The sequence below is a fragment of the Podarcis bocagei genome, assembly GCF_964188305.1.
Source record: "Podarcis bocagei genome assembly, chromosome: 4".
Classification (NCBI taxonomy): Eukaryota; Metazoa; Chordata; class Lepidosauria; order Squamata; family Lacertidae; genus Podarcis; species Podarcis bocagei.
In genome coordinates this window covers 51,292,421-51,310,800 of record NC_138128.1, presented here as the reverse complement: position 1 = coordinate 51,310,800, position 18,380 = coordinate 51,292,421, and the positions used below count along the sequence as shown (strand labels likewise).

Sequence of the window (18,380 nt, the reverse complement as noted above, 5' to 3'; positions counted from 1 at the left end):
CCGTGGTTACCGAGGACTGCAAGCTGCTCGGGCGAGCGTGGGGCATTAAGTGGGAGAAGGAAAATTAAAATTAAAACTCGCCTGAAGGCCGCCTCCCCGGATATGAAGCTATCTTTCGAATTTTTTAATTTTTCCCGCGGCACACCAGGCAACGTCTCGCGGCACACTAGTGTGCCGCGGAACACCGGTTGGGAAACACTGCCCTAAGAGATTTTAAATATCAGAGACTCAACAGGGACATTAAAGTGGAATCCAAGCATCTGCTTTAGTGGACTTGGACTTTAGGACTATTCATTGATTTAAAAAACTGGATCAAAGGGAAGAAATATTGGACATGTAACAGTCAGACACAAGAAGTTTAAAGATCATTCGGAAGGCTTCTAAGTCAGCATATTGTTATCACCAGTAAAAGGCAATAAAAATGTAGCATTCCTCCCCCCCCCCCCAGCAAAGCTGCTTAGAAACTTTGCCACAAGTGCCCACCAAATACAGAACCTTTCTGTGGATAATTAAATGATCCTAATCACACGTATTTCAAAATGAGCTTACATATATAAAATTTACACACTTAAGAGGGCTTAAAATTTCTGAGGTCCACCAATTGCAAAATAGCAGCAGCAGGGTATTTTTTTTTAAAAAAGTGGGTTCTCCCAGCCTCCATAGAACCACCACCAAGCTCACCATTCAAGGACTGTAGCAATGAGAACAATATTCTATGGATGCTACAACACATTCACGAGCTGCACTGAGTTCAGATTAAGCTGCAGTGCAGAAGGGTCATTTGTGAGAAGATTCTACATCAATATATTTTTGAAATGGAGGGCACTGCTTTGACATCTCAGTTTTGAAAACTTTCAGTGTGAAAACCGCTCTTGGTCAGCCATGACCATGGGATCACTTTCAACCATGTGAAGAGTGCAATAAACGGATTGGCAGAGCTTTGGCACTTATTTAAACCTCAAATGTTCTGTTAACACCAAGGTTGCAGGTTCAATCCCCATCAGGGACAACTGCATATTCCTGCACTGCAGGAGGTTGGACTAGATGATCATTAGAATCCCTTGCAACTGTGATTTTATGATTCTATGAACATCTAGTAAGCTGTAGGGTACCGTTTTCCATTATCTGGATCACTCATGATGGGCAACCTCATAGAGGTTTGCACTCAACTCTTCTTAAAGCCACAAGGGACATTATTATTTGCAAGCACATAATTGCATCCTTCTAGATTGTACTTGCTGTAACAACAGAGCAGAAATAATACCTGACACTTTGCCAGATCCTGAAATTTTGTAAACAAGGTGTTCCGTAAACACTCATTTTACAGAAAGGAGTACGCACACCAACATTTCCCTTGGATGTTTCCTGTCGGCTCAGTTAATTTAAGCAGAGTTTAGCAATGTCAGCAGCAACGACAAAAATACCTCTTCAAAAAATTTAAACCGACCTTTTGACACATCAAGATTGGAGGTAGTGCTGCAAGGAAGCTGTTTTGGTGATCAAGGATTCTGTTAATTAGAACTGTTGATGACATGTCATGCTACAGGCAGAGGTGTTGATATAATCATTTCAAGCAGTGGTATAAGTAACACAGAGAAAAGGACGGCATAAGGTTTGCAAATTGGAGAGCAGCTTAGTATTTGGTTCAGTGATGCAGTGGCACATGAGCAAATGCCCACAGAATTTCTTCCACATTTACTATGGTTCAGTGATCTCATTTGCTACTGCAGTCTATTCCACTAACACTGCTAGTGATCTTGGAATGCCCAAGCTTGTAATAGCCTTTCAGGCTCCTTGGAATATCTCCCATCCCCTGAGTGGCCAAAGGTTAAGCTCCGCTGTCGAGATTGCCATCGATAAGGTCAATGCGGATCCATCTTACCTAGGCAATTACAGCTTGGAGTTTATTTATGCCGACTCTGGGTGTGACGCAAAGAAGTCTCTGCATGCTTTCATCAACCAGTTTCAAAAAGAACACATTTCTGCCTTGTTTGGACCAGTTTGCTCAGAGGCAGCAGAGGTTGAGTATGAATTCATCCTGCTTTTTCTCTTTTGTTAATTGTAATAGACAATATTTGTTATCGTGTGTAGCCAACCAGGACACTTCCACACCATGCATTTAAAGCACATTCAATGCTTATTTAAAGTGCAAGGCTTCCCCCAGAGCATCCTGGGAACTGTATTTTGTTAACGGTTCTCAGAATTGTAGCTCTGTGATGAGTAAGCTATAGTTCCAGGGTTCCTTGGGGGAAAGCCATGTGTGTTATATGTGTGTTAAATGTACTTTAAATGCATCCAATCAGGCTTTACGTTCATCTCTTCTCCCCTGCAGATCTCACTGCACCCCTAAAATCTTCACTGGAGTGTCTCCCAACCTTTCAGGGCAGATTTTGAGGATGTATACAGAGCTGTGAGATGTGGGGGGCAGGGAAGAAAAGAAGGTGATTTCCTGTTGTGTGAGCAGATATTTATTCCACTTGTGCATAGTCCTGTTTACAAACCTCTCTCACCTTTCTAGAATAGCCTGTAGGTTGTAAAGACTGGAGTTCACTAATCTATTTTATCTAAAAGAGGTGCTCTCCTATGCAGTTGTGGAACTGCTGAGACCACAGCCAAGATATTGTGGGTGGGAGGCTGTGTGCCTCTACTGTATTTTAGGACACAGTTTGATTATATCTCAGACCTAGCTTAATTTCTAGTCTTTCCATTAGTTCTACGTACTTAGTGCCTGTAAACAATTAAAATGTGGCTCTGCATTCAGTGTGTCTGCAAAAAAAATCGCAAAACATTTGTTGTTGTTTTTAAAAAGCAAGGTGACTGATAATATCGCTATAATAATTGCTTGCCTGTCTCTTTGAAATATCGTTGGCTCTACACACAGATGGATTAAATCTGTCATGGCACCTGGTTGTTATGCACATGGTTGTTATGCAAGCAGTGGTTTTTGCAATCTTGATTTTGATGGGAACCTAACCTTGGCAACTTAAAAAGGAAATTAACAAACATTATGTGCCACTTAAGCAATCATAAAACCTCAACAAAAACCCCAAAACATTAAGGTTCTCAATAAAAGACAATTAAAATGGGCATTTAAAAATATTCACAATGAATTAGAATGAACAATTAACTAAAAACATGTAATTTCTATTTGTCTGGATAGGCTTGCCTGAACATAAAAGTTTTATGTGGCTTCCAAAATGAGTGCAGCAAAAGTGATGATTATAGGAGGGTACTTGCAAAGTGTGGGTGCTGCCACACAAAGTGGTTGTGGGCTTTTGATCTATTTTTGTCCCCAGCTAAGGAAAATCCCAGTCAGGACTTCACCATGAGCATATCCTCCGACATTTCTGGCACTGAAATAGGGATGCTCCGTTTTTGGTCCCGAGCTCTTGGGCCTGTATCCCATCTTTCCACCAGGTGGTGCACAAACAAGCTAGCAGCTGGAAAAGAAACTGGAATCCTGGAGGAGGAGGAGGAGGAGGAGGAATGGGCTTGCTTGAATTCTCTACAGCAGAGGTGGAGAAACTGTGGTTCTCCATACATAACCAGATCACAGCTTTCAACATCCCCAACTCCTAGCCATGCTGACTGGAGCTGATGAGAGTAGATGGGGAGTTCCAAAGAGAGAAAAAAAAGCCCTAGTATTAGGCTGGGGAGGGGAGATGCTGCAGCTGGGACAGCAAAGCTTTTCTCTGCAACCTTAGTCTGTTTTACTATGCTCCAGCTCATACCCACCAACATTCCTCCAATGAAAATAGGGGTGTCCTATTCAATAATAATAATTTTACTATTTATATCCCACCCATCGGCCTGGATTGCCTCAGCCACTCCGGGAGGCTTCCAACATATATAAAAGCATAATAAAACATTAAGCATTTTAAAAAACCCTTTCCTCTACAGGGCTGCCTCTAGATGACTGGGAGGGGGGTGTCAGATAACTCCATACCCTCCAACATTTCTCTGATGAAAATAGGAATGTCCTAAGGAAAAGCAGGACATATCAAATCAGAAACTGGGACTGCTTCTGTAAATCTGGGACTGTCCCTGAAAAACAGAGACACTTGGAGGGTCTGTGTTAAATGTGCAACCATTTGTACATATTATTAGAGCTCATGGAGATCTTTAAATTAGAGCCTGCCTATGACAAAAGCACAACCTGCATACATTTCAGATGGGCTTGGAAGCAAACAAAACATAGAGTGCTTTGGGGCATGATGGATATGCATGAATAAAGACAGCACAACTCAATTGTGATTTAAATATCTATGCATATCATTCTAGTAAATGGCTCACAGTGGTCTTGATAACTGGTCTCGCAATTGATTTGGGAGAAATATTGGTGTTAGTATCTCACCACAATGCTGAGTTTAGCTCGTGTTTATTTATGCATTAATATATATCAACTTCACATCTAATTATGTTATGTTGTGTTATGTTATTCTCTTCTTTTCTGTATCTACTTAAAGCTCCTTTGTTTAGGCAAGTTTATCCAGACATGTGGATGTGGACATGTTTGAATCTCTTTTTCGTTTGCCACTGACTTTGTATTTAAATGTTTTAAATTACTTTTTTTATTGATAATTTTACTATTTCTTGTAAACCAGAGGTTGTTGCTGTTGTTTTGTTTTTACAATCAAGTGGTATATAAGTTCTGTTCAGTAAATAAATACACTGAAATCCTATTGCATTGAAATGCTATACACTGAAACCCTTTTGTCATTACTTATGGGCACCATAAGCAATAGCAGGCAGTGAAATAGAGAAAAATGATTAACAGCTGGTTTTTGTATTTCCAGAAATGGGAAATCAGGCATTATGTGTTTCAGTTTCACATCCCCCAAAGGCCTTGATGCAATATGAAACCTATACAGCACATCTTCATTTGAACAAAATGCTATGAGTGACAGTCAACCAAGTTTACTTATTGCCTCTTGAATGTTCCTATTAAATCCAGTTCTTTTTATTATTCTCCGCCTAGGTAACTGGTTTGCTAGCTTCTCAGTGGAACATCCCCATGTTTGGGTTTGTTGGCCATACAGCCAAGCTGGAAGATTCCTTTGTTTATGACACTTATATCAATCTTGTCACCCCTCTGCAAATGATCGGGGAAGTCCTTTATAAAACTCTCCAGTATTTTGGGTGGAGGTACGTTGGCCTCTTCGGAAGCTCAAGTGATGTTTTCACTTGGGCTGAAACAGAGGAGTTGTGGGCTTCTGTAGAAAATCAACTCAAAAGTAACATCACCATCACTGCTAAGGTGAGATACAACACAAAAGATCAAAGCCTCCATCAAGACAAGCTCAACTATATAGCATCAGTTGCCAGAAGTAAGTTTTTTCTTTCGTTTTTCATGACAGGTTTCTGAGCTCTGGAGGTAAAGAAATAATTCTCCATGTGAGTTCATAAGCCTCTCAGCACCATTGTAAGATGAACTCTGTACATGAAGGATGGTGACCAAAACACTTTATTTGGAACAAACTCAAACATTGGACATGACAAAAGCCCAGCAGAAATCTATGTCCTCAGCTGCCTCAGGGCCTGGTACTTAAAGTGCCAGACCCTAGTGAACTGAAACACACATAAAACATGGACTGGACTTGCAAAAGGGATTTTAGTTCCCAATCCATTTCCCATGGCTTGGTGAACTGTATCTGGCCCATGGTCCACTGGTTACCCACCTCTTACTTAAATAACTTCTTCAAATAGAAGAGTGTCCTCTGCAAAACATAACACACTGCCACTCAGCTTATCAGAAATTGAAGCTCATTGCAGTTCTTTCTTCTCCCAATATGCTGCCTGTGTGTACCTTTGAGCAGATCCAACTAGTGGTGCCTTCCCACTAGATATGCTCTCCAGGGTGCTGTCCAACCAAAGATGCCTTGCTGCCATATGTGCTGTCCACTGGTACTGTGGGCATCAGTGTAGAGAAAACTGTATTAAACCTGTGTGATTACCTGTCCCTCATCTCTCTGGTGCTCCTGGCTCCTGTGTTTAATAAGGTGTTACACTTTAACTTCTTCTGGGAATTGACATTGCATTCCTAGGGTTGCCATACTTCAAAAAGTGAAAATCTGGAACAAAAAGTTGTTGAGCTTTAATTGCGTTTTTGAGCTACTTCTGAGGAAAAACAATACTGCCAACATGGGGTGCCATACATCCAGCTTTTCCCGGACATTTCACCAATTTCCACCTAGTCATTGCTTGCAACTCAGTATTCCAGATATGTCCAGGGAATTCTGGATGTATGGCAGCGCTACATTCGCTTGAAGATGCTCACATTGCATTAAGCCTGAAGATGTAGTCCTGTTTAAATTTGGTCGCGGTGTTTGGGAATTCTTACCGTAGACAAAAAGCAAGGAAGAGGTGAAATGGTAGAAGTTTATAAAATTCCACAGGATGCAGTGATGGCCACCAATTTGGATGGCTTTAGAGAAGGAACTGAACAAATTAATGGAAGATAAGTCTACTATAGGCTACTCACCATGATGGGTTTGCTGTGCCTCCTTGTTCAGTTGCTAGTAAACACAGGAAGGGAGAGGGCTCTTGTGTTCAGGTCCCTCCTACGGGTTTTCCATGTGGCTGGCCACTGTGAGAAGAGGGTGTCAGACTAGATGGGTCATTGGCCTGATCCAGCAGGCTCTTATGTTCTTATACCACATAGGTTTAAGTCATGAGACCACTTGCAGGATTTGAGCTGATGGAAGATCCGATTTGAGGGGCAATTTGGCCTCATTATTTGGGTTTATGCCTATTGACTCATATTATATACAGATTGCCCAGATATGCCCTAAGGAAATGTTGCATGCATACATGGAAGCCCAGGACGCATGCCTGGTAGGCAGAGCAGAAAGGCAAGATAGTCTATCACATATAGGGAAAAGGTAGATATTACTAACAAGATTGTGGTGGTTTTTTTATGGACTGAACCAGCAGGAATTTTTTATCCTATGTGAAAATTCTGATGGGATTCTCTGTGTAAAACTATTTCAATTAAGAAACTCTTTAAATGAGCAGAACTAAGGGCATGATGAAAGATTTCCCCGAGGTTATTTATTTATTAAAATTGGTATACCACCTTTCATCTGAAGATCAAAAATGAGAACACAAAATACATAATGAAAAACAAACCATACCCAAACACATTTAAAAGGCCACAGGTCGTTTAATCAGCCAAAGGCCTGATTATAGAGAAATGTTTTTGCCTCATGCCTCAAGATACGTAATGAAGCCACCAGATGAGTCTCCCTGAAGAGAGCACTTCACAATTATATATTACCGGATTATATATTGCTAAACCTTTGTAATGTTCACAACTCTCACCTTTCCATAACATTCTGTTTCACAAGCAAGAAAGGAGTGGAGGTGTCTAAGTCTGGGTGTGTAAGTCACATGGCTACACAAGGCAAAGAGCTCTACTTAATGCCCACTTGTAACAAGAACTATTTATACAATACTTAGTATAAATGGAGGCAGCATTCTCATACTTTTTTCTTTTTTAAAGTACCAATAACAACTGAAGTTGGGAATACTTCTTTGCTTAAGGAGTATTCATATGCACAGCTTCTGGTTACATTCAGGTGCTCTTGTCATGCACTTAATGCACAGGGACTTCCAGAGACCAAATAAGTGACTTTTCTCTCTCTCTCTGAAATATGATACACTTCTCTGGACTGCAACGCTTTAATCTTTTGTTCTGTGCGCTGATTTCAATGGGATAGTCATTTGGGTGATTAGGAAATGATCTAAAGTTACGCAAAGCATGATCTAAAGTTGCATTGGTTTTAATTACCCAAGATATTTTGTATTGCTTCATAGTGATGCACCCCAAATTACACACAATCAATCAGTAATTTACCAATACCCTTACAACAACTTTGTTCACCACATTATCCAATGTGCATTTATCAAGACATTGTTTTGGCTTTCTTTCCCTTTTGAGTTTTATACCACTGAGTTTGCTGTTGTACCAACTATTTAGTTAGGGTTGCCATATTTCAAAAAGTAAAAACCAGGACAAACCCTAAAGTTGCTTTTTTTAAAAAACAAACAAACCAACAATTCCAAAACCGCCAAAAAATCTTGATTTTCGATTGACTTGCCTAAGATCCAGGACAAAGCGCTACATTTTGGAAATTCCCCCCAGACGTCATTTCTGCCTTTGAAATCCCGGTAATGTCAGGGAAAATCCAGACATATGGCAGCTCTAATTTAGTTGCTGCTACTGGCTCAGTTGGAGGGTACACTTGACTTTTTAGATGCGCTGGGAACTGATCTGTACTATTTCTTTTGCAGTTATTGTTTTAATCTGCAGTTCTTTGGATGCAAGATCTATTTTGTTAGAGGCCAAGAAACTAGGTATGACAAATGGACCATACGTGTTCTTTGTGCTGCAGCAGTTTGAGGTCAGTAAATAGCTGCAATGTGGTGAGTATTTCTTCATTACCTTGCTAAAGGCATGGTTTTAAGGATTACTGTCCTCAGACTTACAATCTAAAAAGACACAACACAACAGGAAAATGGATTGTGAGGCAAGGGGGGGGGAGCAAACTCAGGTTTAAGTTCTTAGTTACAAGTTGTATGGATGGTAGGTCAGAAAAGCAATGGGTATCTCCAAATCTAGCATGCTGTAGTATTTAGAATTCTGGACTATGGCTGGGAAGAGTTGGATTCAAATTTTGCAATATCTATCGCCTTAGACACTATCTCTCATCTAACCTACCTTGCACACTTCATGAAGATAAAATCAAGCATCTATTGTGCTTGGCAGGGGGTTGGACTCGATGGCCCTTGTGGTCTATTCCAACTCTATGATTCTATGATTCTATACCAGTGTGGTGTAGTGGTTAAGAGCGGTGGCCTCGTAATCTGGTGAACCGGGTTCGCGTCTCCGCTCCTCCACACGCAGCTGCTGGGTGACCTTGGGCTAGTCACACTTCTCTGAAGTCTCTCAGCCCCACTCACCTCACAGAGTGTTTGTTGTATTCATATTGCTAAGCATTATGGGAATGGGGTAAGCTGCCTATTTATTACCAACAGTGCTGTCAATCACTCTTTTGTCTTCTAGGACAATTTTTTGAAAGAGACTTGGAGTAATGGGAACAGCAGCGTCCTAGATGCCTATCAGCCTGTGCTCCTCATAGCTCTCAGATCTTACAGAGAATACAAGACCTATTCTGATTTTGTGAAGGAGGTCCACAGCAAGCTGAAGGAGAAGCAGCTTCCAGACAGTTTCTTTTCTTCACACGGAGAGGTCATATTCACAGCCACAATTAAGATACAGTGGTACCTCAGGTTACATACGCTTCAGGTTACAGGCTCCGCAAACCCAGAAAAAGTGCTTCGGGTTAAGAACTTTGCTTCAGGATGAGAACAGAAATCGCACTCTGGCGGTGTGGCGGCAGCAGGAGGCCCCATTAGCTAAAGTGGTGCTTCAGGATAAGAACAGTTTCAGGTTAAGAACGGACCTCCAGAAGGAATTAAGTACTTAACCCGAGGTACCACTGTACTTGTTCCAAGGAGACATAACAAAAAACCAAGAGGAAACCAGGCTGAATGCCCCCATTTCCCCTAACTTAGATTATCCTAAAGGGCACTGTGATGCCACACGAAAAAAGGGCCAAATATCTCAAATTTTCTAAAGGCATGATTATCTGATCCACTATTTTGAATAAGGATCTTGTCCTGATTGTTGGCTTTATGTTAAAAGTGTAGGAAATAGATTATTGGTTTTTATGGTAGACGACATCAAAACATTTCTTGAGAGATTTTCTTCACTCTAAAGCCATGCTGATTAGTTTTAGGAGCTGAGGCTTTCAACTCATTTACGAACATGTGTAGTCTCATTTGACCTGCAACCAGACCCGTGCAGAGCTTGTCTGAGTTGCAAGGCAGGAGCCTTGGTAGAATAACATTATAAACTCACACAAGAAAGTAGCCAATCCCTTGCAGTCCCCCCCCCCACCAACTTAGCCCTCCAAGGCCTGGGGCAAGTGTACCCAGCTGCCCCCTGCCGCACTCTTCATGGGCCTGCCTGCAACCATATCAGATAACACATACCTTCCAAGTGTCTTGATTTTCCAGGGACAGTCCTGGAATGATGAAAGCTATCCCAGCTTCTGATTTGATCCCAGAATGTTCCTATTTTCTCTGCCAGTGCCAGCACCACTTGAGCTCAGGGAGGAGGATGAGCCACCACTTGTTCTGAGCAGAGTCGGCAGTGGCAGTTGTGACTGCGAGCGGATATCCCATTGCCCCTCTGTGGCCCTCCCACCGCCAGTGCCCTTCCACCATTCAGATTCCATTCTTAGACTGAGGTAAAGTTCTCAAACCAAGACATTAATTCCGGTTTTGCAGAGTTTGTAAACCAAATCGTTCTTAAACCGGACTGTTCTCAAACTGAGGTATCACTGTATTTGGGGGAACCACTTGAAGCATCCCTTGTGTTGAGCTATTTCAATTGGTTTTGTTTGATTTTCTCATTGCAAACAGCGGAAAATCTGTAAATTTTGATAATAAACCTGATTTGTAATGGGGGGTTGAATAATTTCAATTGCAACTGGATTTTGAGTTTGGAATAAATGAGTCCACTGCTAAATATATGCAGTCAGACAACTGAAAGAATAGTTTAAGAAACGTCTTCCCTCAGAAGCCCAAACTCTTACTGTTCTATATTGACTCTTTTCCAGGTAAGTTCTTATGCTGCCTACCTACATGATGCTGTTTTGCTTTATGCGTTATCCATAAAAGAAATGTTAGAAGGGAAAAAGGACTTCCGTGATGGAAAGGCCCTTGTCAACAGTTTGAAAGGTTACAACAAAACTCCAATGTATGGTAAGTTTGTGGATTCAGACTGCAAACACAGTCACTTGAGAGAGGGAGGGAAGCTGCACCTCTGTAGCTGAGCTGATACTCTGAACATTGATGTCCCTCCCATGTATCTTCAGGTAAAGCATCTCAAGGAGCAGGGCTGAGACAACAGAGAAGCTTTCATTCACTTGGTACTATCCAAATGTTTTGGACTACAACTCTCATTTGTCCCAGCCTCCATGGACCTTCTGGCTGAGGCTGATGGGTGTTAAAGTCCAAGATATCAGGTTGGTGAAGAATACAGAGCATCTGCTAGTACCAAGTCAGAAGGACCACCAGGCTTACTTCATGAAGCAGCACATATTTGGAGTAGATCCATTGATCTTCTACATAAATGTGCAAAGGAAGCTACTTTAACTATTGCCAAGTGAGCCTTAGGAACTTTCTCCATGTTACTCTTAGGATCTCATGTGATGCCAACAGAGAATGCTTGGGTGCAACTCTGTGATTGCCTGTTGCCAGCCCTTAAAAGTATTGTCTCTCCACGGTTGCATATTCAGTCAAAACAGCATTGATAGATAGAACAGAATAAACAATTTGTTCAACTTTGGCATTCACAGAAACTCCTCCCTGATTAAAAGTGTCCACCTTATAAGCACGTAGCTGAGCTATGGAGTTTCTCCAACAGCCATTAATCATGATGCCTATGTCCTACTTCCAGGATCAAAGGCAGTACTCCTCTGAATACTTGAGGACAACAGCAGGCAAGGGCTCAGTCATGTTCCTTTTGTAGGCATGTGATTAGTCACTGTGAGAACAGGCTGGGTTTGATGAGCCTCTGGCCTGATGCAACAGGGCTCTTGTGTTCTGCTGATCCTGGAAGTCTTTGCAAGTTAGCCAGTGGACTTTTGACTACTGCAAAATGGACAGGATACATAAATATGTAGTACATTGTGTCTTCCTATGCTGAGGAAGAGGCAGAAAAATAACACCAGTCAAAATGGGACAGGTGCGCTGAAGTGTGGGGAATGTGCTAAAGCTCTTATTTTTAATATCTTTTTTGTTTAGGCATTACTGGCCCAGTCAACATTGATGAATTAGGTGAGAGGAACATGGATTACTCTGTGTATGATCTCCAGGAATTTGGCAACTCAGTTCATTTCATTCCAGTTCTTAACTTTGATAGTGTCAGGAAAACAATCAGGTATTATTTGTGTGTGTGGTTCATGGGCACTTAGCAATTTAATCATTTGTACAGGAGATTTACCTTGTAAAGTACTATATAATCTTCTTTGTATTCATTCTTTGAAGGAGTATCTTTTCCTTTTTGCCCATTTTATAAAGGGAAGAGCTGAGACCAAGAGTCAGTGACTCACCCAAAGCCATTTGAGTGAATTATACAGTATGGCGATATTTGAACCCAGAACCCATGTTCAGCTGCCATGTATCCATGCATTATTGTGGTTGTCTGAAAAAAAGAGAGTAAGCAGCTGCTCACACATAGACCTCCATGTAATTCAGACACCCAGTTACTCTGATGTCCTGATCCCATGGAAGTCTACTCTCCAGCATCTGCTCATGCCTAGACTCTGTGGGGCAGCCCTGTTCCCTAGTGCTCCTTTGATGCCTCCACCTGCAACTTTAAATTCTATATTGTAACAACAAACTGAATTCAGCTTTACAAAATCATTTTTAATTCACCTGGTTCCTTGCAAAGATAACCACATTGCATGTGATCTATTAGTCCCATTGAGTTCAATCGGACCAAGTGGTTACAGGACTGCAGCCTTACTATTATTTGTTAAGCAGGAAGTGTATTTTGACTGCAACATCCTGAGTCTTGTTCTGGTTAGCAAGTCAGCAGAAGTCAGCCTGGTGTCCTCCAGATATTTTGGACTACAATTTCCTATAGCCCCAGTCAGCATAAATGGGCAGCACCAGGTTAAGAGGGACAAGATGCCTACTTACATGCAAAGAGGGATATGCTAGCTGTGTGGAAAGCTGCCATCTTCCTCCTTCTTAAATCAATTCAATGCTTCCTTCTTTATGAAAATCTTGAAATTCTATTTTCATTTAATATCTCTGAAATGAAAAGTGTGGATTTAAAACTACAAGGCTTCTTGCCTTTGATGCTACCTGGGAACAAAATGGTGGCAGGACTAGAAAGTCCATTGTCAGTGTTAAATTCAAAGGAGATGCGCTGATCATTCTGTTATCATGATCGCTCTGTCATTGTTCGCATAAGCATACCAGCAGATATAATGATTATGGGTTGTATGAATCAAAGCACTGAGGAGAAAGTGCTGTCAGCGCAAGGATTTCTTCACGTGCAATGGGATGTTCTCTGACTCTGCTTCTTTGTGACACCTCCCTAAATCTATTCTAGGTTTCCTGACAACCCCCCAGGCTGATTTGGGGATGGCACATGTGATGAGATAAGAGTGGAGGAAATCTCACAGTTGCCAGTACTAATCCTTGTCCTAGGGCAAATTTTAAGTTGAATGCCACCCATCATTAATTTTTTGGCAGGCTTCTAAAGAACAACTTATCAAATCTTCCTCTTTAACATATTATAAAAACATTCCATCATATTAAACATATTTTATAATAAATCTATCAGTGATATCAACAATGACCTGGTTGACATTAGGCCGGTTTGCCCAAACCTTTTTCAAAGGGGGCCAGATGTGATGATGTCAACATGCCTGAGGGCTGACCAAAATTGCTGACCTTTTTTTAGGATTGAAGTTGTTGAGCTTTTTGGGGATTTTATCCCAGGAAGTAAACTGCCATAGGGGCCAGATTAAACCGAACAGCGGGCCGAGTAAGGCCCCTGAAACGGACTTTGGACGTGCCTGCATTGGGGGATTAAGAAACCACAGCTAAGAAAATGGAGGATCACAGAAAGGATGCTGGCACTTGGGACTGGAACAGTGAGACTGGCCTCAGAGCAGTTGCATGATAGCTTCAGTTGCATAGGCTCCATGTATCTATTCCAGTGAACAGACAAATCTTGGACTTAGGTTTGCCCCTCTGTTATTGACAGCCATCCAGGTCCAAGGTAGTGCTGACGCCTGAGCTAACCACAATGTAGGATACCAGAGCATGTCCATATGCTGCCAAATCAACAAATATTTTCCGAGCATACCATTTTAAATAAATACAAATATGTTACACACAACTCATGGGTAAAAACGCATACCTTGACCTAACACAACAACCCATTTCTCAAAAGATAGCAAAGGCTGAGTGAAGTCCATGGAAGAAAAACACACACCAACAGTCAACTTCAATAAGTCACTTGCTGGACTTGTTCAAAATAAGCCATTCTTAACCTTTACACCCCAAATTTGGCATAGGCCATCCTGAAATATATCAGATCAGTTTGTTGAACCATTTTGCAATGATTCTTCTTTGACAATCACTCTTAGCAGAGTAAGATTAAAATAAAAAAATTCCTTCCTGTAGCACCTTAAAGACCAACTAAGTTAGTTCTTGGTATAAGCTTTCGTGTGCATGCACACTTCTTCAGATACGAAGAAGATTGTTTTCCATGAACACAGTTTTAACAGTGAGTCTGTAAGTGACTGTGGAGGCCAATTCTGGATCCACACATTTTGTAATTATAAGCCGCAGAACCTACTGCCCCCAGTTTCTAGTTAAGATGGCAGAATGCAATCCAATCAACTCACCCTTAAAACTGGGAAGAAAATGGAAGCCAAGATAATGTGAAGACCTAGGAGCCAGGGAAACTCTAATGAAGGGTTTTCCAAACTTGGGTCTCCAGCAGTTTTTGGGCCACAACTCCCATCATTCCTGACCACTGGACCTGGTAGCTAGGGATGATGGGATTTGTAGTCCAATAGCAGCTAGAGACCCAAATTTGGGAGACACTGCTCTAGTGTCTGAACCGGAACCTGAACCTGCTACCTGAAATCCCTCTATTTATATAGGTACTTTCATTCATAGGTTTGTAGTTTATGGCTCACTCTGAAATAACAATGCACTTTTAGTTTCAGATCTGGACTTAAAACCAATTTCTGCTTCATTTTCATGTGGAGAATTATGGCTATTTGTACATTCCTCTTTCCTTGTATGGGTACATTTATCACAAAGTATGTGTGTTAATGAGTTTTGGAAATAAAGAGCCTTCAGCTTTATAATTGATGCAAGATGCTGACAGACTTATTGTCTCTGTCCATAGCCCAACCAGACAGATTGACTATATCAGTTGGGCAGAAGGAGAAATACCTAAGGACAAACCACTGTGTGGGTTTCACAATGAACACTGCAAAACTCCAGTTACCAGTAAGTGTGATTATGTAATGCCTGCTGGTTAAATGTGGGTTATAAATTTATTACTACTACTAGCATGCAAGTAGGACATACTGCAGATCTCTTGTATGCCTTTTGCTGTATCAAAGCTCCTCTGTTCTTGTCTGACACAACTATGCAACTACAGCTGTGCAGTTCTGACCATTTTCATTCCACCAAGTCAAACCTGGATGTTTTTGTTACAAAGAAAACTGATTTATTTGTTTATTTTTAAGTTACAGTTGTGGCGGGGGCTGTGATCACATGTTCCATGGTATGATTGTATTATAATTGATAGCAATGCTTGTGTGATTTCTTGCTCCTTTATATTCTTTTCGCAATGGTGTGATGGCTTTGTTGCCTTGAATTTGGCCCTTTTTGCTTTGTTTTGTTTTTGGATGTGTTCCCAAGATTCAGCTTCATTTATATGTTCTTTAATGAACTGTTCTTTTGTTGTTAAAAGGTTCAGCCCTGATTGTTATGATAATTCTGCTGATAATATCGGTATTGGGGGCCATTGGTGTGGCAATGTATCTGAAAATCCACAAGGGAAACCTTCGAAATGATACGTGGTGGAGAATTAATTATGAGGATATCATCATTTTAAATGATAATAAGGTAAAGGATGAGTGTACTGAAACTCAAGTTCTTTATCCCAAGGATACAGTTCTCCAGGGGCTTATTTGAGGGGATCAGTTGCATTCATGTAGCACTTGTTGGTGGATGTGGAACCATAATGATATAATACAGATCTGAAGCCAAGTCTTTTCAATAGCCATAGTCTTCATTAGACACTCTGCCCCCTTGTTCCTCTTTCTCAGGACCCTTCACAGGTTGGTAGATGACTGCATGAAGCAGAAAATCTCTCATACTGGTGCAATTTTACTGCACTTTTTAGAAACCCTCACTTGCCATAGTCGTCCTTCAGCTTAAGGAGGGTTGACAGTAGAAACATCTCTCGTTTGCCCTGCTAGCTTTATAATTTTAGTTCATTTACAATATCACTCAGTAATAAAGGTTTTCTGGGGGGGTTAACAATAAGATCAAAACCACAAGAAGTTCTCTTTTTCTGACAAGATGAACAAGGTCTATATATCCTATATGACTACAATACGTTATTTCATAATTCATCAGTATCAGCAAAAAGAAAAGCCGATGTCAGGGTGGAAGGTTCTAGCCCAGCCTTCTCCCTAACGTGCTAGTTTCCTATATATAGGAGTATTTTCCTCTCCTATGATGTGAAGTGGTGCAGTTGAGACATAATTCCTCTTGTATTCTTTGTACAAGAACTATGTCTGTGTTTCATACTTACTGTAGGTACTTGCTTTGTTGCAACTTCATGTTAACTACTTGCCACCACTATTGCAAATAATGGTAATAACAATGGCAGGTTTTGAATATTTCAGTAATGGAGCGAAAATTAACGTAGCCATTTGGAATAAACTATTGCATTTTGGCATTTGTGAACTTAAATAATTAAATCAAAACTGAAATACAAAGTTGCTGAGTTGAGCACTGTAGCACATTCAATATTTGTTTGTCCCTCGTAAAGGCATAGGTTTCCAAAAAGAACCATATAATCAAAAATCTCATAGCAAATCTTGCAAACAAACAAATAGCACATCAAAAATGCCAAGCTGCTTGTTTACAGTAAGTTTTTCTCATGACAATGGCAATGACGTTTCAATCTGTGTTTTGAAATCTGAATCTAGTAAACACAGTTAACCCAAATTTTGCTTTCACTACTAATGCCCGTGTTATTTTCATTCAGGTCAATATATCAGCTTGTAACATTGCACCTTATATTATCTTTCAAAGGGAAACTTCTGTCTGTCTCAAGCAAGCACACCAGTGTCCAAAGGAACAGAGAGCTTGGGCTCCCATTTGTTTATTTCTAATAATGATGATTCTGGACCGAAGAAGAAGCAAGGGAAAGAAGTATTTTACACCACTGTAGGACTTTATCAGGTGCATATGTAAACACCCAGAATATATTGTGCCAAATGGAATTGTGTTCCATTCACTTCTTGAAATATACTCAGAGTCCTGTAGTGATTTCATGCTCTTTATTGCAGCATGTAAAACAGTGATTGAATTGCCCCCAAACCTAAGGCTGTTATATACATTATTTACACAATGAGTCCCATCTGATTGGCTGATTCTGCTTCCCTCTTGGAGCCTGATTGGTCTTTTCCTGCAGGCCAATCAGTTGTTGCATTCTACGATCCTACCAGCCTAATAGGATGATTAACTTCCTCCTGGAGCCTGATTGGTCTTTTCCTGCAAGCCAATCAATTCTAGGATCCTACTTGCCTATTGTTCTAGGATCCAAGCTTAGTACAGTGGTACCTCGGGTTACATATGCTTCAGGTTACATACGCTTCAGGTTACACACTCCGCTAACCCAGAAATAGTACCTCAGGTTAAGAACTTTGCTTCAGGATGAGAACAGAAATCGTGCAGCGGCAGCAGGAGGCCCCATTAGCTAAAGTGGTGCTTCAGGCTAAGCACAGTTTCAGGTTAAGTACGGACCTCCGGAATGAATTAAGTACTTAACCCAAGGTACCACTGTACATAACACTTCGTGTTATTTCTATTATGTACAGGAGAGCAGGGCACAAACTGCCCAACAGAATAAAAGCCAGAATAAGTCACAGGATTCACAGGTAGGATTGTAAAGTGTGACAGTGTTAATTTTCTCCAGGTCTTTCATTATATGCTCTAGCATTGTACAATGGACAGTATCTGTCTTGATAAAGTTCTTAGAATAATGTAGGCATGGTGTAAAGTAATAGATTGTGATGGTTTTCCAAAGGTGTGAATGTTCAGGTGCTAAACCAGACCCATTGGTTCTTATCAGTAACATCACATAGTGTAGTACAGCAACAGTAGGCACTATAATTATCTGCAAGTAATATTTCTAAAAGTATTACCGTAATCATTATATTACACTTGACTTATCACTGTTACAAATCAGCTTAGACTTTTGCCACAATCACCAAGCTGTACTTGTACTGTTGACACTTTTTTCAATTTAAATACAGTACATTTCTCATCAAGATGTAGGTTGTAATGCTGATCAGTTCCACATTAATATTTTAACTTTTATTGATCAGCAAATGTACATTTGTTTCCTGTAAATGGCACAGAGTCACCCACTGAGGCCAGTATTTAATTGTGGGGAAACTGAATTTTCTCAATTATTGCATTTGCTACTGTTGTCTGGAAAATGAACATATAAACACCATAGGAGCTTACTG

The 18,380-nt window shown here is 40.7% G+C and overlaps 1 protein-coding gene across 3 annotated transcripts in view; it reads left to right on the top strand.

Moving 5' to 3' along the window:
* The first annotated feature begins 1,750 nt into the window (after positions 1–1,750).
* The window catches only part of LOC308584597 (guanylate cyclase 2G-like), a 37,421-nt gene continuing 20,791 nt past the window's right edge, over positions 1,751–18,380 (top strand). For 2 of the 3 annotated variants that reach the window (XM_081189355.1, XM_081189356.1), the window contains exons 1-10: positions 1,751–2,020; positions 4,979–5,327; positions 8,293–8,402; positions 9,065–9,250; positions 10,686–10,830; positions 11,875–12,010; positions 15,011–15,114; positions 15,584–15,738; positions 16,939–17,088; positions 17,727–17,786. In XM_081189355.1, the coding sequence (XP_081045481.1) occupies positions 1,763–2,020; positions 4,979–5,327; positions 8,293–8,402; positions 9,065–9,250; positions 10,686–10,830; positions 11,875–12,010; positions 15,011–15,114; positions 15,584–15,738; positions 16,939–17,088; positions 17,727–17,786 (1,653 nt within the window). In that variant the 5' untranslated portion in view covers positions 1,751–1,762. The remainder of the gene's footprint in view (positions 2,021–4,978; positions 5,328–8,292; positions 8,403–9,064; positions 9,251–10,685; positions 10,831–11,874; positions 12,011–15,010; positions 15,115–15,583; positions 15,739–16,938; positions 17,089–17,726; positions 17,787–18,380) is intronic. The other variant, XM_081189357.1, reaches the window with a different exon arrangement.